Source organism: Taudactylus pleione, unplaced genomic scaffold (genome assembly GCF_031769625.1).
Source record: "Taudactylus pleione unplaced genomic scaffold, aTauple2 ptg000041l, whole genome shotgun sequence".
In the NCBI taxonomy this organism is placed as follows: Eukaryota; Metazoa; Chordata; class Amphibia; order Anura; family Myobatrachidae; genus Taudactylus; species Taudactylus pleione.
Window position 1 is genome coordinate 44037961 of NW_028284443.1, and position 25384 is coordinate 44063344.

Consider the following 25384-nt stretch of genomic DNA (forward strand, 5'->3'; position numbering starts at 1 on the left):
AATCACTCTAGAGAAATTTCAGAGTTAAAGAGCGACACTACCAAGATGTCTATGACTTGCCATTTCTAATTGAATTGTGCAGATATCAGGAGCATGCTTCATAAAAATATGCCCTAAAGTGTGTGTTAATTTAACACTGGACTTCACAGTGTGGAACTCACAAAATTAATTTAATTTGTACTTTTATTTAGCATTTTACATTATAAATGTGACTCTTGAACTTATTACAAACAGTGCCCAAATTACTTTTTTACCGTTATGTAGATGATACTTCATTACTGTAGTTTTTTTGGATACAAATTATTATTATTATTATTATTATCCTTTATTAATTTATGGCGCCATAAGGGTTCTGCAGCGCCTAACAAAGTACATAAACAATTGAGCAGAACAAGAGAACTTTGACTTACAGTACAAAATACAAGTAAACATTGCTGCAACAGCGGTCATAACCCTCAAATAAGTAATATAGTGGCAAACGTCAAGGTTAGGTGCCGTAAGTAATAGAAAGTGAAGGAAAAGCACATGGGGAAGAGGGCCGTACTCATGAGAGCTTACATTGTAAAGGGTAGAGGATGACAGACAGGGGTGACACAGATGGGGAGATAGTGAGCATGGGACTGAATGTTAGGATGAGAGATGAAAGGCTTTGATGAAGTAGTGGGTCTTGAGAGTCGTTTGAAGTTTTGCAGAGAGGTGGACAGTCTGACAGGGAGAGGTAGAGAGTTCCAGAGATAGGGTAATGTGACTTAGGGCCTGATTCCGAGAAGGACTCAATGGCGATGTTTAGGCAGTTGAGTGATCTTTTGCTAATGCATATATGTAAAAAAGTCCAGGAAACTCTTGTGCTAACCGTGGTGTGTGATTGTGTATGATTAGAGATGGCATTTGCAATCCATGGGCCTTTTAGAGTAAAGACTGGGAAGTGAGCTAAAGTGTTCGCAAAGAAAGGCTGTATCATGGGCATGTTTATGGGAGTGTCAAGGGCATGTCTTCGATCACGGCTGCATTCCGAAATGCACATCCACAGCATCAGAGGCCGTATTTGAAAGTATTTGAGATGAATCACCTGAGTAACCCCTAGGTTGCCAGAAGTGCCCATGGTGCACAGATTAATCGCTGTTGCAGTTGCACAATCCACGGGTATTGAAAGTGGGTGTCTCAGAGCTTGTTCACTCCGTCATTCACTGGTGCAGAAGAGGAAGGCTGACTTTATCTTTTGTATATTTCCGCAACCACTGTTGAGACAGTGGTTGTACTAATAAATGCAGTAGCGTCCGTCAAATCACATCCCTATGCTTTTATTAGTCCTGGCTTAAAACAAATACCTACTCCTCTCATAGACCTGATGTGTCTATGCTACTGTCATAGAGCTGGATGCAACTTGATATTTATCCAACTCAGCATACACATGGAACTGTGGGCCTGATTCAGAGCCGCTCGTAAGCGGCCGCTCGTTCGCTCCGAGCGATGTTCGCACATTTGCGCATGCGTATGGCTTGTAATGCGCATGCGCCAACCAGTCAGTGCGGTCGGAAATCGTGTGCTTGCAAAATAGCGAATGTCTGCTAATTTGAGTGACAGGATGAGGCGTTTGTGGGTGGTAACAGGGGAAGGTGCTTGAAAACGGGGAGTGGAGATCCAAACGCAGGCGTGCCAAACGGTCAAAACGGGCGTTTTAAGGGTGTGCATAATTAACAAAGCAGCGTAATCGACCACGTCAGTTGGTTGTCTTTTAGCCTGAACTGCTCGCATGATTGCAGTAGGAAAATGCTACCACAAGAATAGCGAGCAGTTCATACGCCTTTCGATGTACTTGATTAATCAAATAAATAGCGGAGATGACGTATCATGCGAGCGGCCAAGGGGCGTCTTTACAAAATAGCGAGCGCATGTTTCGGACACTCGCTCAGACATAGAGGCGTCAACAGACCACAAAGCGCGAGCGCTCAATTTAAATAGCCAGCCCCTTTTTCTGAACGAGCGTCTGCAAATAGCGTCCGGCTCTGTATATGTATTATTCCAATAAAATTATACTCTTATGCCACTAGATGGCTCTCAAACTCTGCAACATTTTCTTTTGTAAAAAAAGATGTGGTTTACAGACCTGTGTTCTTTCCTACTGTCATTTAAGACACCCTTCTATTTTATATTAAGGTAAGTTTTGAATATGTATCACCAGATTTTTGCATTAATCAAGGAGTTAACATATATTTTCTTACATATTGATTTCAGTAAAAACTAAACCAGTTTCCCATGTTTCCTTCACAGCGGTGAAAGTGGCTCCGGGAAAACAGAAGCCTGCAAGCACATAATTAAACACTTAGCCTTCAGGTGCAGTTCCAGCAAAAAATCACTGCATTCAAAAATAAAGCACGTAAGTTAAGACATTGGCACATGTATTGTGTAACCTTTACTACTTGTTTACAATGTATTTGAAAGGCACTGTGAACAAGATCAAGGGAAGTTCTCCCCACAGTAAATCTAAATCTACAGAAAATGTACTATATTTTATTTGTGATTGTCATTATTTGGACAGCAATCTTATCCTTGCCACAAATATTGCCTTGTTTTTTGATTGACAATAGCTACTGCTGGAACTATCAGGCATACGGTGTAGCATTCCACCTTGTAGTAATCCAGACATAATTTCAGGGTAATTAATTGTATTTACAAAATAACCTGTTAGAGCGATTTAAATGAGGTGTTTTTACATTATTTATATCTCTCAACTGATAATAGAATTATCTGCAAAGCCAGGTAGAGTACCCACTGACTGGGCTTGTCCTCCCATCAGAGATTGTGGGGCCCGGGACTCACAAAATAGGCAGGGCCCCTCGGTGGGGGGCAGTTTTTCAGAGGCAGGCATTGCTGTGCATAATGTGGGTGGGGCATTAACTGGTGCGTAAACCAGTTTAAATTTTTTTTTCAAAGTTTGGGCTATGGTAAGGGTGTGGGTGTGAGAGAGGGGTGGGAGAGCAGGGTGAGGGTGGGAGAGCAGGGTGAGGGTAGGAGAGCAGGGTAAGGGTGTGAGAGAGGTGTGTGGGAGCGAGGTGATGGTGTGAGAGCAGGGTGAAAGGGTGGGAGAGCAGGGTGAGGATGGGAGAGCAGGGTAAGGGTGGGAGAGCAGGGTGAGGGTGTGATATAGGAGTGTGGGAGCGGGGTGATGGTGTGAGAGCAGGGTGAGGTTGTGAGAGAGGGGTGGGAGAGCAGGGTGAGGGTGGGAGAGCAGGGTGAGGATAGGAGAGCAGGGTGAGGGTGGGAGAGCAGGGTGAGGGTGGGAGAGAGGGGTGTGGGAGCGGGGTGATGGTGTGAGAGCAGGGTGAAAGGTTGGGAGAGCAGGGTGAGGGTGGAAGAGCAGGGTGAGGATAGGCGAGCAGGGTGAGGGTGTGAGAGAGGGGTGTGAAAGCGGGGTGATGGTGTGAGAGCAGGGTGAAAGGGTGGGAGAGCAGGGTGAGGATAGGAGAGCAGGGTAAGGGTGTGAGAGAGGGGTGTGGGAGCAGGGTGAAAGGGTGTGAGAGCAGGGTGTGGGTGGGAGAGGGGTGTGGAAGTGGGGTGATGGTATGAGAGCAGGGTGAGGGTGAGAGAGCCGAGTGAGGGTAGGAGAGCAGGGTGGGGGGTGAGAGAGGGGTGTGAGGGCAGGGTGAAAGAGGGTGAGAGCAGGGTGAGAATAGGAGAGCAGGGTGAGGGTGTGAGAGAGGGGTGTGAGAGCAGGGTGAAAGGGTGTGAGAGCAGGGTGAGGGTGGGAGAGCAGGGTGATGGTGTGAGAGCAGGGTGAGGGTGGGAGAGCAGGGTGAGGGTAGGAGAGAGGGGTGTGGAAGCGGGGTGATGATGTGAGAGCAGGGTGAGGGTGGAAGAGCAGGGTGAGGATAGGCGAGCAGGGTGAGGGTGTGAGAGGGCTGCTCCTCCCTCTCTCCCGGCCTGGCTTCTCCCCGCTGGCTGGCGGTTGCCGGACAGCGGCTCTTGCTCTAGGCACGCAGCGGACATTTGCACTCAAACGGACAGAGAGAGAGAGGCCCGGGTAACAGTGACATTTTTCATTTGTCGCCGCCCGGAATTTAATTGGAGCTTGCGGACCGTCAGCCAGTAAGGAGCTCCTAAATGGCTGCCCGTCTGCGAGCTCAGAATTGCTTGTGGCCGGTGCCACTTTCAATATGCTTATCCACTCTGCTGCCACCCGGGACTGGGACTTTAGGCCCTGCAGTCCCCCCTGATGGCGGCCCTGCCCACTAATGTTGCAGCCCATTAGAAGGTTGGGAGTAAAAAGATGATTACTAATATTAGAACTTACTTGGAGCTACCTCTTAGGCTTCCATGGTAAATTTGTGTGTATAGGACAAGATTTACTCTTAATACCAGAATGCAAACAGAACATTACTGCAACTAGTAACTAGTAAAAGCAAAGTAGTTGTGGGTGACACTAGACAAAATTTCTGTAAAATGCTATTAAACACTTGCATCACTAGGGGGGTATAATGTGGTCAGTGTCCTCAACTGACCACATTAACTGCAAGTGCAAACACTTGTCAACTACCACATCATATGTGATTTCATATGAAAGGCTTATACATAGTCAGTGGTTAAGGACCCTTACTTTGTTAACAGTTCCAGCAGCTTGAATTTTCACATACTGTACAAAAACCTAAGGGCTCCATTTTGTTAGTATCACAGTGATACTTTTGAATATGATTCTGTATTTAGCATGACTGACTTGTCTGGCAAAGTTCAGCGACGTCCTCCTCATTGGCTGTGTCCTCTACCTAGTTCCCAGCGGTCTACCGCTGCCAGCCACGGGTTGTTTACTAATGTGCATATGCAACAGCTATCTGTACATTACACTTTAACCCGCATGGGAACACAGCAAAGCCTGGAAGGCTTTGTTTGAAGCCGAAAAGGCTTTTACTTTGTCTCCATTGCCGGCAATGAGGACCGTACTGTTAACATATCTATCGATGACATAAGCAGTACAGTGACAAATAGCAGTAAAGGGGTTATGTCTCATTCTTAAATGGAGCTCTAAGTGTTAATGACCTAAAGAAGAGATGCAACCAGTGGTGGTTCCAGAGGTGGGGCTGCAGCATAGTCCAAAATTCAGATAGGGGGCCACACAAATTGCCAGTGAGTTCCGACCAGCGATGTTTGGCAGCATTTGGTTCGGCAGTTGGTGTGACTCCCCTATTTGAATTATGAACTGCTCTGCATCCCAAACTCTGGAGCTGCCACTAGACGCAACTATCTGTAACTTCCAATTCACGTGGTAAATTTTATATTTATTAACAAATTTGCATGAACTTAATATATTCTTTGCTTTACAGGTAAATACAATTTTAGAAGCTTTTGGTCATGCCAAAACAACACTTAATAATTTATCTAGTCGTTTTATAAAGTTCTTTGAGCTACATTTTTGTGACAAGACATCAACTTTAATAGGAGGTAAGATTTGTAAAACATGTATTTATTGTGTAATAAGTTATAATAGAATATATATATATATATATTATATATGTGTGTGTATATATATATATATACTGTATATATATATATATACATACTGTATGTGTGTATGCGTGAATATTTATTCATTTGTTTGTGTTTGCCAGATTCTTTACTAACACTCTAGCACTGTTTTTTACTCTTTAGACTTTCTACTTGGGTTAGCCTTTTGTACTCATGTGCTAAATCCACAAATTCTCCACATACATTGTAGGTCCCACTCATGTGTCACATCACTCACTTTGAAAGTGCTATATGATGATAGATATATGTGTCAGTAAAGACAAACATTAATCTTCATTTACAAGAATTGGAGGAAATATGTTCCAAAATACCCACCAAAGTAATTGTAGTGATTTGTTGCAGCCACTGATTCTTGGTTTACCTATAATTATATCTAAGGAAGCCCTCCAGCTAAACTCAGCTTTTTTCTTTAATACACTTCCAATGCAGTCGAGCACACATCTATTCAGGCAACAATGGCCAAACTTACTCAGATTAAATGTGTCCATTACAAACACGATCATTGGTATCAATTCCAAAAGGAGACAATTTATTTTCTATTTGTGTTAACAAACATTATAGTGTACTGTACATATACAGTATGCATGCAAACTGTACAATATGGCATGCTTCAAATACTGTTTATATGGTATTGCTGTGAAAATTCAGGTTTTTATTAGAAAATTCACCAAAGTATTGAGATAGCAGGCTGATGAAGGCTGGTTACAGTTCAGGAGATAGGCATAATGGACTGCATAGAGTTGGAGGAGAACGCTCTACGCTGTCTCTTCATCAGTTGCTGCCAGGACCATGTAATGCCGGAGTCGCATCACAGCACGACTTCCAACCCCAATGCACTACTATGCACGTGTGGCGTTTCCATGCGTCTTTCCGCTCCATCCTCCATAGAGGAAGGATGTGCCCCTTACTGTCTAGGAACAGAGGCTCTGTGTGACCCTGCTAAATACCAGTGTGGTACCACCGCTAGTTACACCGTGCATTCCACTGCCACCAGTATAATATATATCTACACAGATGTGTCCACATACATCTATCGTCTGTGCGCTACAAGTCGTGTAACACATAATGCGTGAATGCTGTGCGACTCAGTAGCGCAGAACGTCTTTTCTCTGCAAGTTGTTCTCTTAAAATGTGTATTATTCGTACTGCGATGTGAATAGGTAGCACAAGCAGCTTCTGCTGATTAAAATGATATGAAGCATGCCTATATTCTGTGTGCAAAATGCTATGTTACAGTGTCAGTGGCAGTGACAGTAATGTAGCTGCAGATGTAACCTTAGTAGCACACAGAACATAGGCATGCCGCACATTTTAAGAGAAAAAATCAACGAAAATACGCTCGGCGCTACCAAGTCAAGTCACGGCATGGTGCGACTAGAAGGCTGGATGCATGTTGGCACATTTGTATATATAGTGTGTGTGAGAAGGTGTGTGCCTCTCTATACAGTGCACTACCTAACATTAACCCTCACACATTCCTGGCTGGATCTGTAGACTCTGCTGTATTGTGTATATACTCCATTAACCCTATGTTACACTGCAACTTTTTCTACCTAGTTAATAATCCAATCCTGGTTGAGTTGTTCATCATGTGGACTGGCCTCCATTACACACACAGGCACTTATATCAACACCTATAGGATGTGACAGTACATAGGACCATTTATTAAGAAAAAGCTCTTGCTGGTCTGGCAGTGAAAGGGTATCATTGCGCTGTATTCAGCTTCTGTAAAAGCTGAATAAGAATGCCCTGAAGTGAGTTGTGTGTTGGGAGGGAGAGTTGCTAATGTACTGTAGGGCCATCCTGGTTTCCTGATATCAGCCAAAGAGTTTAATCTGCAGCTGTCTGCCTAATTAGAAAGGGTTTGGTTGCACACAACTAGACACACGAGCACTATTTCATCAGTTATATACTGTATGTGCTGAAGAATAGCCTTTTTTATGTGACTATATGTGTCCTATTTTATTGTGTTTTTTCCTGTTCCTATTCATTTTAATCATATAAGAATCAGAATAAAGACAAAAACAACCTGTGTGTACAGGCCTTTTGACTCTCAGACGTGGAGAACTAAATACAGCATACATGCTTTAAAAGGTTGCAATTAAAGTGTATCATCTGGACAAACATATGTTTTATATTTATGTTGTTCTGCTACTTCAGTGAACATCTGATAATGTTTCATGGGAGCTATTTGCACTAGGGGTGAGCGGGTTCGGATTTCTGAAATCCGAACCCCCCCGAGCCCCCCCGATCCGAGTCCGATCCGAGTCAGGCTCGACTTTTCCCGCCTGACTCGGATCTGAAATCGAGGCAAAACGTCATCTTCCCGCCTTCCGAGTCTCGCGGGTTTTGGATCCTATATAAGGTACACACGTCGGCGCCATTTTCTCACTCGGCTGTGGACAGTGAAGAGGGAGGGTGGGAGTTAGGGCTGTGTAGTGTAGTGTAGTGTAGTGTAGTGCTGCTGTTGTCCACTACTTCAAAGTCCATAGGGGCTGGCTGTGTTGTGCTGTGCTGCTGTTGTTAATAGGGGCTGTGTCCACTACTTCAAAGTCCATAGGGGCTGGCTGGACTGTGTTGTGCAGTCAGTTCTCCATAGGGGCTGTGTCCACTCCAAAGTCCTGTGCAGTGTCCCAGTCCTAAAGGAGTGCTGTAGTGTTGTCCAGGGGGTGCTCTGTCCATCAGGGGTGCTCCCCCCAAGTGCTAAAAAAATAATATATTTTCTGTGTTTGTGAATTGTGTGCGCAGTAGCCGCACGTGCATCAACAAAGTAGTGCCAAGCGTGCGCCTGTGTCATAAGTAAAGGGCCGGCTGGCTTGACCGTTAAGGGTGCTGTAACCCCCGAAAGTACACTCCAGTCCAAACCAAAAAAAATATTATTTTCTGTGTTTGTGAATTGTGTGCGCAGTAGCCGCACGTGCATCAACAAAGTAGTGCCAAGCGTGCGCCTGTGTCATAAGTAAAGGGCCGGCTGGCTTGACCGTTAAGGGTGCTGTAACCCCCGAAAGTACACTCCAGTCCAAACCAAAAAAAAAATTATTTTCTGTGTTTGTGAATTGTGTGCGCAGTAGCCGCACGTGCATCAACAAAGTAGTGCCAAGCGTGCGCCTGTGTCATAAGTAAAGGGCCGGCTGGCTTGACCGTTAAGGGTGCTGTAACCCCCGAAAGTACACTCCAGTCCAAACCAAAAAAAATATTATTTTCTGTGTTTGTGAATTGTGTGCGCAGTAGTCGCACGTGCATCAACAAAGTAGTGCCAAGCGTGCGCCTGTGTCATAAGTAAAGGGCCGGCTGGCTTGACCGTTAAAGGGTGCTGTAACCCCCAAAGTACACTCCAGTCCAAACCAAAAAAAAAATTATTTTCTGTGTTTGTGAATTGTGTGCGCAGTAGCCGCACGTGCATCAACAAAGTAGTGCCAAGCGTGCGCCTGTGTCATAAGTAAAGGGCCGGCTGGCTTGACCGTTAAGGGTGCTGTAACCCCCGAAAGTACACTCCAGTCCAAACCAAAAAAAAAATTATTTTCTGTGTTTGTGAATTGTGTGCGCAGTAGCCTCACGTGCATCAACAAAGTAGTGCCAAGCGTGCGCCTGTGTCATAAGTAAAGGGCCGGCTGGCTTGACCGTTAAAGGGTGCTGTAACCCCCGAAAGTACACTCCAGTCCTAACCAAAAAAAAATTATTTTCTGTGTTTGTGAATTGTGTGCGCAGTAGCCGCACGTGCATCAACAAAGTAGTGCCAAGAGTGCGCTTGTGTCATAAGTAAAGGGCCGGCTGGCTTGACCGTTAAGGGTGCTGTAACCCCCGAAAGTACACTCCAGTCCAAACCAAAAAAAAAATTATTTTCTGTGTTTGTGAATTGTGTGCGCAGTAGCCGCACGTGCATCAACAAAGTAGTGCCAAGCGTGCGCCTGTGTCATAAGTAAAGGGCCGGCTGGCTTGACCGTTAAGGGTGCTGTAACCCCCGAAAGTACACTCCAGTCCAAACCAAAAAAAAAATTATTTTCTGTGTTTGTGAATTGTGTGCGCAGTAGCCGCACGTGCATCAACAAAGTAGTGCCAAGCGTGCGCCTGTGTCATAAGTAAAGGGCCGGCTGGCTTGACCGTTAAGGGTGCTGTAACCCCCGAAAGTACACTCCAGTCCAAACCAAAAAAAAAATTATTTTCTGTGTTTGTGAATTGTGTGCGCAGTAGCCGCACGTGCATCAACAAAGTAGTGCCAAGCGTGCGCCTGTGTCATAAGTAAAGGGCCGGCTGGCTTGACCGTTAAAGGGTGCTGTAACCCCCAAAGTACACTCCAGTCCAAACCAAAAAAAAATTATTTTCTGTGTTTGTGAATTGTGTGCGCAGTAGCCGCACGTGCATCAACAAAGTAGTGCCAAGCGTGCGCCTGTGTCATAAGTAAAGGGCCGGCTGGCTTGACCGTTAAGGGTGCTGTAACCCCCGAAAGTACACTCCAGTCCAAACCAAAAAAAAAATTATTTTCTGTGTTTGTGAATTGTGTGCGCAGTAGCCACACGTGCATCAACAAAGTAGTGCCAAGCGTGCGCCTGTGTCATAAGTAAAGGGCCGGCTGGCTTGACCGTTAAGGGTGCTGTAACCCCCGAAAGTACACTCCAGTCCAAACCAAAAAAAAAATTATTTTCTGTGTTTGTGAATTGTGTGCGCAGTAGCCACACGTGCATCAACAAAGTAGTGCCAAGCGTGCGCCTGTGTCATAAGTAAAGGGCCGGCTGGCTTGACCGTTAAGGGTGCTGTAACCCCCGAAAGTACACTCCAGTCCAAACCCAAAAAAAAATTATTTTCTGTGTTTGTGAATTGTGTGCGCAGTAGCCGCACGTGCATCAACAAAGTAGTGCCAAGCGTGCGCCTGTGTCATAAGTAAAGGGCCGGCTGGCTTGACCGTTAAGGGTGCTGTAACCCCCGAAAGTACACTCCAGTCCAAACCAAAAAAAAAATTATTTTCTGTGTTTGTGAATTGTGTGCGCAGTAGCCACACGTGCATCAACAAAGTAGTGCCAAGCGTGCGCCTGTGTCATAAGTAAAGGGCCGGCTGGCTTGACCGTTAAAGGGTGCTGTAACCCCCGAAAGTACACTCCAGTCCAAACCAAAAAAAAATTATTTTCTGTGTTTGTGAATTGTGTGCGCAGTAGCCGCACGTGCATCAACAAAGTAGTGCCAAGAGTGCGCCTGTGTCATAAGTAAAGGGCCGGCTGGCTTGACCGTTAAAGGGTGCTGTAACCCACAAAGTACACTCCAGTCCAAACCAAAAAAAAAATTATTTTCTGTGTTTAGCCGCACGTATATATCAAATCGATATAACATAAATGGAGGACCAAACTTTCTCCGATAAAAATAAAATAGAGAAAGATCAAGAACCACTTCCTCCTAGTGCTGAAGCTGCTGCCACTAGTCATGACATAGACGATAACATGCCATCAACGTCGTCTGCCAAGGCCGATGCCCAATGTCATAGTAGAGGGCACATACAATCCCAAATGGCAAAGTTCAGGAAAATGACCTTGAAAAAGACATTTAAATCAGCTGAAGAGAAACGTAAACTTGCCAATATGCCATTTACGACACGGAGTGGCAAGGAACGGCTAAGGTCGATCCCTAGTATGTTCATGACTAGTGGTTCAGCTTCACATGACGATGGAAGCCCTCCTCCCACTAAAAAAATCAAAAGAGTTAAGCTGGCAAAAGCACAGCGAAGAACTGTGCTTTCTAAGAAGATATCACAAATCCCCAAGGAGAGTCCAAGTGTGGTGGTGGTTGCGATGCCTGACCTTCCCAGCACTGGACGGGAAGAGGTGGCTCTTTCCACCATTTGCATGCCCCCTGCAAGTGCTGAAAGGAGCACCCACAGTCCACTTGCTGATATGCAAATTGAAGATGTCACTGTTGAAGTACAACAGGATGAGGATACTGGTGTAGCTGGCGCTGAGGAGGAAGTTGGCGAGGAGGATTCTGATGGTGATGTGGTTTGTTTAAATCAGGCTCCGGGGGAGACAGTTGTTGTCCGTGGGATGAAAAAGCCCATCACGGTCATGCCTGGGCAGAAGACCAAACATTCCACCTCTTTGGTCTGGCAATATTTCTATCCAAATCCGGACAACAACTGTCTTGCCATATGTACCATATGTAAAGGTGAAATAAGTAGGGGTAGGGACGTCAACCATCTAGGAACATCCTCCCTTATACGGCACCTGCAGCGCGTTCATAAAAAGTTACTGTCAAGTTCAGAAACTTTGGCTAAGACCGTAAGCAGTCCAGGGACACCTAAATCCCGTTGTCCTGTTGTATCCAAGCGCCTGCAAACCACACCGTCAACTCCCTCCTCGTCAATTTCCTCCTTAGTCAGGATCGGAAGTAGTCCTGCAGGCCATGTCACTGGCATGACTGACTCTCCTATCCGGGATTCCTCTGGAGGATCCTGCATTGCTACGCCTACTGCTGCCGCTGCTGCTGTTGCTGCTGCTGGGAGTCGTTCATCATCCCAGAGAGGAAGTAGGAACACCACTACTTTTACTAAACAATTGACCCTCCAACAGTCCTTAGCGAGGAGGATGAAGTACGACAGCAGTCATCCTGAAGCAAAACGTATAACTGAGGCCTTGACTGCTATGTTGGTGTTAGACGTGCGTCCGGTATCCGCCATTAGTGCAGTGGGATTTAGACAATTGATGGAGGTAGTGTGTCCCCGGTTCCAAATCCCGTCTAGATTCCACTTCACTAGGCAGGCGATACCGAGACTGTACAGAAACGTCAGAAAAAGTGTCCTCAGTGTCCTGAAAAATGCCGTTGTACACAATGTCCACTTAACCACGGACATGTGGACAAGTGGAACAGGGCAGACTAAGGACTATATGACTGTGACAGCCCACTGGGTAGATGTATCACCTTACGCAGCAACAGCAGCAGCGTCACCAGTAGCAGCATCTCAGAAACGCCAGCTCGTTACAAGGCAGGCTACGCTGTGTATCACCGGTTTCAGTAAGAGGCACACCGCCGACAACCTCTTAGAGAAACTGAGGGAAATCATCGCCCAGTGGCTTACCCCACTTAGACTCTCCTGGGGATTTGTGATATCTGACAACGCCACCAATATTGTGCGGGCATTACATCTGGGCAAATTCCAGCACGTCCCATGTTTTGCTCACACAATAAACTTGGTGGTGCAGAATTTTCTGAAAAGCGACAGGGGCGTGCAGGAGACGCTTTGGGTGGCCCGAAAAATTTCTGGCCACTTTCGCCATTCAGCGACTGCGTGCCGAAGACTGGAGCGCCAGCAAACACTCTTGAACCTGCCCCGCCATCACCTGAAGCAAGAGGTTGTGACACGGTGGAACTCAACCCTCTATATGCTTCAGAGGATGGAGGAGCAGCAAAAGGCCATACAAGCCTATACATCCACCTATGACATAGGCAAAGGAGGGGGTATGCACCTGACTCAAGCGCAGTGGAGAATGATTTCCGTGTTGTGCAAGGTTCTCCAGCCCTTCGAACTTGCCACACGTGAAGTCAGTTCAGACACTGCCAGCTTGAGTCAGGTCATTCCCCTCATCAGGCTTTTGCAGAAGCAGCTGGAGAAAGTGAAGGAGGAGCTAAGACGGAGCGATTCCGCTCGGCATGTGGGACTTGTGGATGAAGCCCTTCATTCGCTTTGCCAGGATTCCAGGGTGGTCAATCTGTTGAAATCAGACCACTACATTTTGGCCACCGTGCTCGATCCTAGGTTTAAAGCCTATGTGGTGTCTCTCTTTCCGGCCGACACAAGCCTGCAGAGGTGCAAAGACCTGCTGGTGAACACACTGTCAGCTGAAGCGGAACGTGACACGTCAACAGCTCCTTCTTCATTTTCTCCTGCAACTGGGGCTGCCAGGAAAAAACTTAGGTATCCTAAGCAACCCGCTGGCGGTGATGCAGGACAGGCAGGACCAAGTTTGGACATCTGGTCCGGACTGAAGGACCTGGCAACAATTTCTGACATGTCTACTGTCACTGCATATGATACTGTCACCATTGACAGAATGGTGGAGGATTACATCGGTGACAGCATCCAAGTAGGCATGTCAGACAGTCCTTACCTGTACTGGCAGGAAAAAGAGGCAATTTGGAGGCCCCTGTACAAACTGGCTCTATTTTACCTGAGTTGCCCCCCCTCCAGTGTGTACTCCGAAAGAGTGTTTAGTGCAGACGGGAACCTTGTCAGCGAAAGGCGTAGGAGGTTGCTTCCACAGAATGTGGAGAAGATGATGTTCATCAAAATGAATTATCAGCTCTTCCAGGGAGACCAGCCTCCAGAACGTACAGAGGGACCTGTGGTGGTGGATTCAAGTGGGGACGAGTTAATACTTTGTGAGGATGAGGACGTACACACTGAAGAGGGTGAGGAATTGGTGGATAAGGAGGATGAGGATGACATCTTGCCTCCGTAGAGCCAGTATGTGCAGGGACAGATTAATTGCCAGCTTGTTTTGTGGGGGCCCAAACGAACCAATCATTTCAGCCACAGTCGTGTGGCAGACCCTGGCGCTGAAATGATTGCTTTGTTAAAGTGTGCATGTCCTGTTTATACAACATAAGGGTGGGTGGGAGGGCCCAAGGACAATTCCATCTGGCACCTCTTTTTTTTCTTTGCATTATGTACAGTTTGGGGCCTAGTTTTTCAAACTGCCATCCTGTCTGCCACTGCAGTGTCACTCCTAGATGGGCCACGTGTTTGTGCCGCCCACTCGTGTCGCTTAGCATAGTCATCCAGCTACCTCGGTGCAACCTTTTGGACATAAAAACACTATTGTGAGGTGTGAGGTGTTCAGAATAGACTGGAAATGAGTGGAAATTAAGGTTATTGAGGTTAATAATAGCATAGGAGCAGAAAAACACACAAATTCTGTGATTTTAGCTGTTTTTATGCTTTTTAAAAAAAAAATACAGATCCAAAACACAAAACCCAGAACCCAAAACACGGAAGGGTGGTTTTGGCAAAACCAATCCAGATCCAAAACACGAAGAAAGATCCAGATCCAAAACCAAAACACAAAACACGAAAAGTGGCCGGTGCACACCCCTAATTTGCACCCAAGGTTGCTGGAGAACAGCTCATGGCAAAACCCATGTACAGAAAGAGAATCATTTAAAAAAACTTTTGTCCTAATGAAAATAATCTTACTTGATAAAGCAGTTTATTAGAATTATACACAAGAAAGGTAGATAAATATTAGATTGCTGTAAATTGCAGTATGTGGATGTTTCATGGTGGCCTATTACGTAATAAATCTCATCCAATCAGTAATTAGTTTACCAATGTATAAAATATGGACATTTAGCAGAAATGGGCTGACCGTTTGTGACATCAGGGAATTATCTTTGCACAAATATTTTGTCCTTTACATGAAAGGACAAGGTTTAGTGGATCAAGATGTCATTGTCTGCTCAGGTGCACATTGGAGGAGCTTGGGGTTTGTTAAACTGAATATTGAGAGAAGCTTCCTAAGAACCACATGAGCAGGACTACTGCTAGTTTTATTCTGCTGAGTTAACTTCCAAGCAGTTAGAAGCAAGAAACATTCAATGAAAATTAAATTATTGAGTTGTCCATGATATTCAGATATTTAATCTACATGGATTTCTACAATACAAATTGCCCTTGTGCATAGTATTAATCTGAAATGGTGTCGCTAAAAACGGTAGGGAGTACAGAATGTAGGCTAATGTTGGCCATACACTAGTACGAACAACATAAGATAAGATTCATCTCACAATTTCCCTTGAACTCCCTGGCAGTCCCGGACGCACGATTGACACACGATGTACATACGATCTCATGATACAATCAGTCTGCAGTTTAGGAGGGAAGGTCATTGAAAGAACACACACTTCTTCAAAATGTCACTGAAATGACGCCGGTCGGACGCACGATGCATCGCATGCACAAATACACGGCACGATCTGCATACGATAACGATAGATATGATGGACTGCACATCTGACGATATGATACGTTTTATGCGCGGCGGGAGCATGCATCGGAACGTATCCTACCTAAAAAAATTACACAATTTCCACATGATTCATGGTAGCACGTGCCAAAATCAGGCAAACGGCCCGAAATCGCGCTAGTGTATGGCCAGCATAAAAGTTCAGACTACTAACAATGCTATACAAATATTTCATCTACATTGGAGGGTGACCACCTCTCAAGGGTGGCTGCTGTCCTCTAAGATTGGTAATTTGGGCCTTAAATAAATGTATATTTATCAAGGTCTCAAAAGTCAGGGGTACATCCTTTGAACTATTACTAATAATGTTATAGCTGTTACTTAAAAAAAACACCTAAAAAGTTTTTTCATGCACATTTATTTGAATTCCAGCCAGACTGTACACATATATGCTGGAGAAGACCCGTCTGATAAGCCAAGCCTCAGGCCAAAGCAACTTCCTTATTTTTTACCTTATGATAGATGGGTTGTCTGCAGAAGAGAAATATAACTTATACCTCAGAAGCACAACTACGCACAGGTAAAACATTGCCTTCCATAGCATTGATGTGATTAATGAAAGTACATTAAGTTATCAACAAATATATCATTTTTTAAGTTATTGTATTGTAAATAGTTTATAAAGACTGTGTTGTTTTGGATTATGTCTAATAGACAGACTTGTAGAAGAATGTTTTGTGTGTATTCCAGTGATTCCCATGCTTTTTCATGTTGTGACTCATCTGATCTGTACCTGTCTGATTAGTCATTATTCTGTGACTCACTTATTTAAATATTGTGATGGCTACAAATGGAATTGTGTGAAATATTGAGTTGCAATGTACAAGTATGTATTGCCAGTTACAATAAATATCACCTATAATTCCCATTTCATATATCCAGCAACTGTACTAGTTTCTCCTGTCACATCAATATGAAACATGCAGCCAAGAACTGTGACACATGCAGCCAAGAACAATGACACATGCAGCCAAGAACAATGACACATGCAGAAAAGAACAATGACACATGCAGAAAAGAACAGTGACACATGCAGACAAGAACTGTGACACATGCAGCCAAGAACAATGACACATGCAGAAAAGAACAATGACACATGCAGACAAGAACTGTGACACATGCAGCCAAGAACAATGACACATGCAGAAAAGAACAATGACACATGCAGAAAAGAACAGTGACACATGCAGACAAGAACTGTGACACATGCAGCAAAGAACTGTGACACATGCAGCCAAGAACAATGACACATGCAGAAAAGAACAATGACACATGCAGACAAGAACAATGACACATGCAGCCAAGAACAATGACACATGCAGCCAAGAACAATGACACATGCAGAAAAGAACAATGACACATGCAGAAAAGAACAATGACACATGCAGACAAGAACTGTGACACATGCAGCCAAGAACAATGACACATGCAGCCAAGAACAATGACACATGCAGAAAAGAACAATGACACATGCAGCCAAGAACTGTGACACATGCAGCCAAGAACAATGACACATGCAGCCAAGAACAATGACACATGCAGCCAAGAACTGTGACACATGCAGCCAAGAACAATGACACATGCAGCAATGAACTGTGACACATGCAGCCAAGAACTGTGACACATGCAAACAAGAACAGTGACACACACAGTCAAGAACTATGATACACGCAGCCGAGAACTGTGACACATGCAGCCAAGAACTGTGACACATACAGTACTGCCAAGAACTGTGACACATGCAGCCAAGAATTATTTCACATGCAGCAAAGAATTGTGACACATGCAGCCAAGAATTGTGACACATGCAGCCAAGAACTGTGACACATGCAGCCAAGAACAATGACACATGCAGCAAAGAACAATGACACATGCAGCCAAGAACTGTGACACATGCAGCCAAGAACAATGACACATGCAGCCAAGAACAGTGACACATGCAGCCAAGAACTGTGACACATGCAGCCAAGAACAATGACACATGCAGCCAAGAACTGTGACACATGCAGCCAAGAACAATGACACATGCAGAAATGAACTGTGACACATGCAGCCAAGAACTGTGACACATGCAAACAAGAACAGTGACACACACAGTCAAGAACTATGATACACGCAGCCGATAACTGTGACACATGCAGCCAAGAACTGTGACACATGCAGCCAAGAACAATGACACATGCAGAAATGAACTGTGACACATGCAGCCAAGAACTGTGACACATGCAAACAAGAACAGTGACACACACAGTCAAGAACTATGATACACGCAGCCGATAACTGTGACACATGCAGCCAAGAACTGTGACACATACAGTACTGCCAAGAACTGTGACACATGCAGCCAAGAATTATTTCACATTCAGCAAAGAATTGTGACACATGCAGCAAAGAATTGTGACACATGCAGCCAAGAATTGTGACACATGCAGCAAAGAATTGTGGCACATGCAGCCAAGAACTGTGACACATGCAGCCAAGAACTGTGACACATGCAGCCAAGAATTGTGACACATGCAGCCAAGAATTGTGACACATGCAGCCAAGTACAGTGACACATGCAGGAAAGACATGTGCCATATCACATGTCTATCACACATGCAGCCAAGAACTGTGACACATGCAGACAAGAACAGTGACACACACAGTCAAGAACTATGATACACGCTGCCGAGAACTGTGAAACATGCAGACGAGAACTGTGACACATGCAGCCAAGAACTGTGACACATGCTGCCAACAATTATGACACATGCAGCCAAGAATTGTGACACATGCAGCCAAGAACTGTGACACATGCAGCCAAGAACTGTGACACATGCAGCCAAGAACAATGACACATGCAGCCAAGAACAATGACACATGCAGCCAAGAACTGTGACACATGCAGCCAAGAACAATGACACATGCAGCAATGAACTGTGACACATGCAGCCAAGAACTGTGACACATGCAAACAAGAACAGTGACACACACAGTCAAGAACTATGATACATGCAGCCGAGAACTGTGACACATGCAGCCAAGAACTGTGACACATACAGTACTGCCAAGAACTGTGACACATGCAGCCAAGAATTATTTCACATGCAGCAAAGAATTGTGACACATGCAGCCAAGAATTGTGACACATGCAGAAAAGAATTGTGACACATGCAGCCAAGAATTGTGACACATGCAGCAAAGAATTGTGACACATGCAGCCAAGAATTGTGACACATGCAGCAAAGAATTGTGACACATGCAGCCAAGAACTGTGACACATGCAGCCAAGAATTGTGACACATGCAGCCAAGAATTATGACACATGCAGCAAAGAATTGTGACACATGCAGCCAAGAATTGTGACACATGCAGCCAAGAATTGTGACACATGCAGCCAAGAACTGTGACACATGCAACCAAGAATTATGACACATGCAGCAAAGTATTGTGACACATGCAGCCAAGAATTGTGACACATGCAGCCAAGTACAGTGACACATGCAGGAAAGACATGTGACATATCACATGTCTATCACACATGCAGCCAAGAACAATAACACATGCAGCCAAGAATTGTGACACATGCAGCAAAGAATTGTGACACATGCAGCCAAGTACAGTGACACATGCAGGAAAGACATGTGACATATCACATGTCTATCACACATGCAGCCAAGAACAATGACACATGCAGCCAAGAACTGTGACACACACAGTCAAGAACTATGATACACGCAGCCGAGAACTGTGACACATGCAGACAAGAACTGTGACACATGCAGCCAAGAACTGTGACACATGCAGCCAAGAAATATGACACATGCAGCAAAGAATTGTGACACATGCAGCCAAGAATTATGACACATGCAGCCAAGAACAATAACACATGCAGCCAAGAATTGTGACACATGCAGCAAAGAATTGTGACACATGCAGCCAAGTACAGTGACACATGCAGGAAAGACATGTGACATATCACATGTCTATCACACATGCAGCCAAGAACAATGACACATGCAACCAAGAACTGTGACACACACAGTCAAGAACTATGATACACGCAGCCGAGAACTGTGACACATGCAGACAAGAACTGTGACACATGCAGCCAAGAACTGTGACACATGCAGCCAAGAAATATGACACATGCAGCAAAAAATTGTGACACATGCAGCCAAGAATTATGACACATGCAGCCAAGAATTGTGACACATGCAGCCAAGAATTGTGACACATGCAGCAAAGAATTGTGACACATGCAGCCAAGTACAGTGACACATGCAGGAAAGACATGTGACATATCACGTCTATCACACATGCAGCCAAGAACAATGACACATGCAGCCAAGAACTGTGACACATGCAGACAAGAACAGTGACACACACAGTCAAGAACTATGATACATGCAGCCAAGAATTGTGACACATGCAGCCAAGAATTGTGACACATGCAGCCAAGAATTGTGACACATGCAGCAAAGAATTGTGACACATGCAGCCAAGAACTGTGACACATGCAGCCAAGAATTATGACACATGCAGCAAAGAATTGTGACACATGCAGCCAAGAATTGTGACACATGCAGCCAAGAACTGTGACACATGCAACCAAGAATTATGACACATGCAGCAAAGAATTGTGACACATGCAGCCAAGAATTGTGACACATGCAGCCAAGTACAGTGACACATGCAGGAAAGACATGTGACATATCACATGTCTATCACACATGCAGCCAAGAACAATAACACATGCAGCCAAGAATTGTGACACATGCAGCAAAGAATTGTGACACATGCAGCCAAGTACAGTGACACATGCAGGAAAGACATGTGATATATCACATGTCTATCACACATGCAGCCAAGAACAATGACACATGCAGCCAAGAGCTGTGACACACACAGTCAAGAACTATGATACACGCAGCCGAGAACTGTGACACATGCAGACAAGAACTGTGACACATGCAGCCAAGAACTGTGACACATGCAGCCAAGAAATATGACACATGCAGCAAAGAATTGTGACACATGCAGCCAAGAATTATGACACATGCAGTCAAGAATTGTGACACATGCAGCCAAGAATTGTGACACATGCAGCAAAGAATTGTGACACATGCAGCCAAGTACAGTGACACATGCAGGAAAGACATGTGACATATCACGTCTATCACACATGCAGCCAAGAACAATGACACATGCAGCCAAGAACTGTGACACATGCAGACAAGAACAGTGACACACACAGTCAAGAACTATGATACACGCAGCCGAGAACTGTGAAACATGCAGACGAGAACTGTGACACATGCAGCCAAGAACTGTGACACATGCTGCCAACAATTATGACACATGCAGCCAAGAATTGTGACACATGCAGCCAAGAATTGTGACACATGCAGCAAAGAATTGTGACACATGCAGCCAAGAATTGTGACACATGCAGCCAAGTACAGTGACACATGCAGGAAAGACATGTGACATATCACATGTCTATCACACATGCAGCCAAGAACAATGACACATGCAGCCAAGAACTGTGACACATGCAGCCAAGAATTATGACACATGCAGCAAAGAATTGTGACACATGCAGCCAAAAATTGTGACACATGCAGAAAAGAATTGTGACACATGCAGCCAAGAATTGTGACACATGCAGCCAAGTACAGTGACACATGCAGGAAAGACATGTGACATATCACATGTCTATCACACATGCAGCCAAGAACAATAACACATGCAGCCAAGAATTGTGACACATGCAGCAAAGAATTGTGACACATGCAGCCAAGTACAGTGACACATGCAGGAAAGACATGTGATATATCACATGTCTATCACACATGCAGCCAAGAACAATGACACATGCAGCCAAGAGCTGTGACACACACAGTCAAGAACTATGATACACGCAGCCGAGAACTGTGACACATGCAGACAAGAACTGTGACACATGCAGCCAAGAACTGTGACACATGCAGCCAAGAAATATGACACATGCAGCAAAGAATTGTGACACATGCAGCCAAGAATTATGACACATGCAGTCAAGAATTGTGACACATGCAGCCAAGAATTGTGACACATGCAGCAAAGAATTGTGACACATGCAGCCAAGTACAGTGACACATGCAGGAAAGACATGTGACATATCACGTCTATCACACATGCAGCCAAGAACAATGACACATGCAGCCAAGAACTGTGACACATGCAGACAAGAACAGTGACACACACAGTCAAGAACTATGATACACGCAGCCGAGAACTGTGACACATGCAGCCAAGAACTGTGACACATGCTGCCAACAATTATGACACATGCAGCCAAGAATTGTGACACATGCAGCCAAGAATTGTGACACATGCAGCAAAGAATTGTGACACATGCAGCCAAGAATTGTGACACATGCAGCCAAGTACAGTGACACATGCAGGAAAGACATGTGACATATCACATGTCTATCACACATGCAGCCAAGAACAATGACACATGCAGCCAAGAACTGTGACACATGCAGCCAAGAATTATGACACATGCAGCAAAGAATTGTGACACATGCAGCCAAAAATTGTGACACATGCAGAAAAGAATTGTGACACATGCAGCCAAGAATTGTGACACATGCAGCCAAGAATTGTGACACATGCAGCAAAGAATTGTGACACATGCAGCCAAGACTTATGACACATGCAGCAAAGAATTGTGACACATGCAGCCAAGAACTGTGACACATGCAGCCAAGAATTATGACACATGCAGCAAAGAATTGTGACACATGCAGCCAAGAATTGTGACACATGCAGCCAAGAACTGTGACACATGCAGCCAAGAATTATGACACATGCAGCAAAGAATTGTGACACATGCAGCCAAGAATTGTGACACATGCAGCCAAGAACTGTGACACATGCAGCCAAGAATTATGACACATGCAGCAAAGAATTGTGACACATGCAGCCAAGAATTGTGACACATGCAGCCAAGTACAGTGACACATGCAGGAAAGACATGTGACATATCACATGTCTATCACACATGCAGCCAAGAACAATGACACATGCAGCCAAGAACAGTGACACACACAGTCAAGAACTATGATACACGCAGCCGAGAACTGTGACACATGCAGACAAGAACTGTGACACATGTAGCCAAGAACTGTGACACATGCAGCAAAGAATTGTGACACATGCAGCCAAGAATTGTGACACATGCAGCAAAGAATTGTGACACATGCAGCCAAGTACAGTGACACATGCAGGAAAGACATGTGACATATCACATGTCTATCACACATGCAGCCAAGAACTATCACACACGCAGCCAAGAACTATCACGCATGCAACCAAGAACTATGACACATATTGGCAAAAACAGTGACACATGCAGGAAACAACTATGACACATGCAGCTGTGATAAACGCAGAATGGTGATAAACGCAGCTTAGTGTTGTGCGACACATGCAGCCTAGTATTGTGCGACACATGCATCCTAGTGTTGTGCAAAACAGGCCAGTGGCGTAACTAGGGTATTTGGAGCCCAGGGCAAAATGAAATCCCCATACCGAAAAAAAAGGCATGGTCACATGCCACAAGGAGCGTGGTCACTGAAAAATGGGGCGTGTCATTGTGACACACACCCCTTTCTTGTCACTCTGGGAACATTCCTTTCCATTACATATACACCTTAATGCCCCGAGTAGTAGTGCCCCTTATGCAATGTCCCCAGTAGCAGTGCCCCATGTAGTGCCCCAGTAGTGCACCCTTATACTGTGCCCCCAGCCAGTAGTGGTCCCCCCTATGCAGTGCCCCTTATATAGTGCCCCTGGCCAGTAGTGGTCCCCCCTATGCAAGGCCCCTTATACAGTGCCCCCGGCTAGTAGTGGCAACCCCTATGCAATTCCCCTGTAATGGTCCCCCCTATGCAGTGCCCCATATACAGTGGTCCCGGCCAGTAGTGGTCCCCCATGCAGTGCCCCCGGCCAGTAGTGGTCTCCCCTATGTAGTGACAGACACAGACAGACAGAAAACACTGAAACTGACTTACCTGAATCCCCGCTCCTGCCGTGCCCGCCCGGTTCCACTCGGTACTATGGGAGAGACGTCATGACGTCTCTCCCATCACCCACTGCAGGAGCCAGAAGGAGGAGCTCATCAGTGAGCTCCAGCCCGGCTTTGGCAGTGGGCGCAGCAGCCAATGAGAGTCTGTCTGACTCTCATTGCGTGCGTGCGCGCTGTCAGTCCCAGGGCCCTAGTTACGCCACTGAAACACGCAACCTAGTGTTGTGAGACCCGTGCAGCCTAGTATTGTGTGACACATGCAGCCAGGGCTGGTGCAAGGTGTCTGGGCGCCCTAGGTAGCATGTCATCCACCGCCCCTGCTCCCTCCAATACTATGCCACACATTAGTGATGCCAATTTATAATATACCACACAGCATTGTCCCAAATTCATAATATACTACATAGAAATGCCCCAACTAATATGCCACACAGCAGAGCCACAAAATCATACTGTGCGTCATAACACTGCCCCCACTTCATAATATGCCATGCATCTGTGCCACAAATTCATCGTATGCTACACAGTCGTATCCCCAATTCATAATTATGCTATACATCAATGCCTCCAATACATAATATGCCACACAGCTGTGCACCAAATGTATTGTATGCCACTCTCACGAATTATGCTATAAAATGCCCCTAATAAATATGCCACACATATGCCCCAACTTCTTAATATGCCATACAGCTGTGCCCCCAGAACATTATGCCACACATCCATGCCCCAATATATATTGATGACACACATCTGTGCCCCATTAGACAGTATGTCAGCACCAATTAACCTCCCCACACACACAAACACACACCCTGCCAGCACTCATTAAACCTTTACACACACACACACATGCACTTATCCTGTCAGCACTCAATAAAATCACCCCTGCCCCCACACACACACTAAGGACCTCATTCAGAGTTGGTCGTTGCGGCCGCTCGGTCGTAAGGGAAATATGCAAATGAAGCGCTCGCAAGTTGCGTTGTTAAGATGGGATCGTTAGCTGGACGAGCAAGGGGAGGATGCGGCCGTAAGACTAAAAACACGCCCCCTTCTCGTTCGCAATACACATCATCTCTGGGCATATAAGGATTAATCGAGACCATCGGGAACTATCGAAGCTGGTCGTAGAGCTTAAGGTTGACCATACCCTCTCTTAAGCACTACGATCAAGTCAGTGTCAAAACCTCCCATGTCACATGTGCCATGACACTACTTAGTTAATTATGCACTCCCATAAAGTGCCGTTTGCATAGTCAGGCGTGCATGCGTTCGGATCTCCACTCCCCCGTTCACAAGCACCTTCCCCTGTTACCACCCACAAACGCCTCATCCTGTCTCTCAAACTAACGACCTGGACAAGTTGAAGGAGAGAAAAATTTCCGATCGCAACAGCTAGTTTGCGCATGCGCATTGCAAAACTTACGCATGCGCTGTTTTGCGAACATCGCTGGGTACCACCGAGCGGCCGCTTACGACCAACTCTGAATGAGGTCCTAAGACTGTCTGAACTCATTAACACACACGCCTGCATCAGCCTAAGTCAACAGAAGACCCAGCAGGGACTGAACGAGACATCCTTATTTTTTGTATGTGGAATCAGCGGCGCCATCCAGTGGCTGGTGCCCCTAGGCAGCCGCCTAAAGCTGCCTAATGGTAGCACTGTACATGCATGCAGCCTAGTGTTGTGTGAAACATGCAACCTAGTGTTGTGAGACACACGCAGCCTGGTATTGTGCGACACATGCAGCCTAGTGTTGTTCGACACATCTAGCCTAGTGTTGTGCGACACATGCAGCCTAG

General features: G+C 45.4%; 1 protein-coding gene across 1 annotated transcript in view; it reads left to right on the forward strand.

Moving 5' to 3' along the window:
• MYO16 (myosin XVI) overlaps positions 1–25384 on the forward strand; it is a 309776-nt gene that overhangs the window by 111260 nt on the left and 173132 nt on the right. Inside the window, exons 13-15 of the mRNA XM_088458316.1 lie at positions 2272–2377; positions 5316–5433; positions 15892–16039. Coding sequence (XP_088314442.1) covers positions 2272–2377; positions 5316–5433; positions 15892–16039 — 372 coding nt within the window. The remainder of the gene's footprint in view (positions 1–2271; positions 2378–5315; positions 5434–15891; positions 16040–25384) is intronic.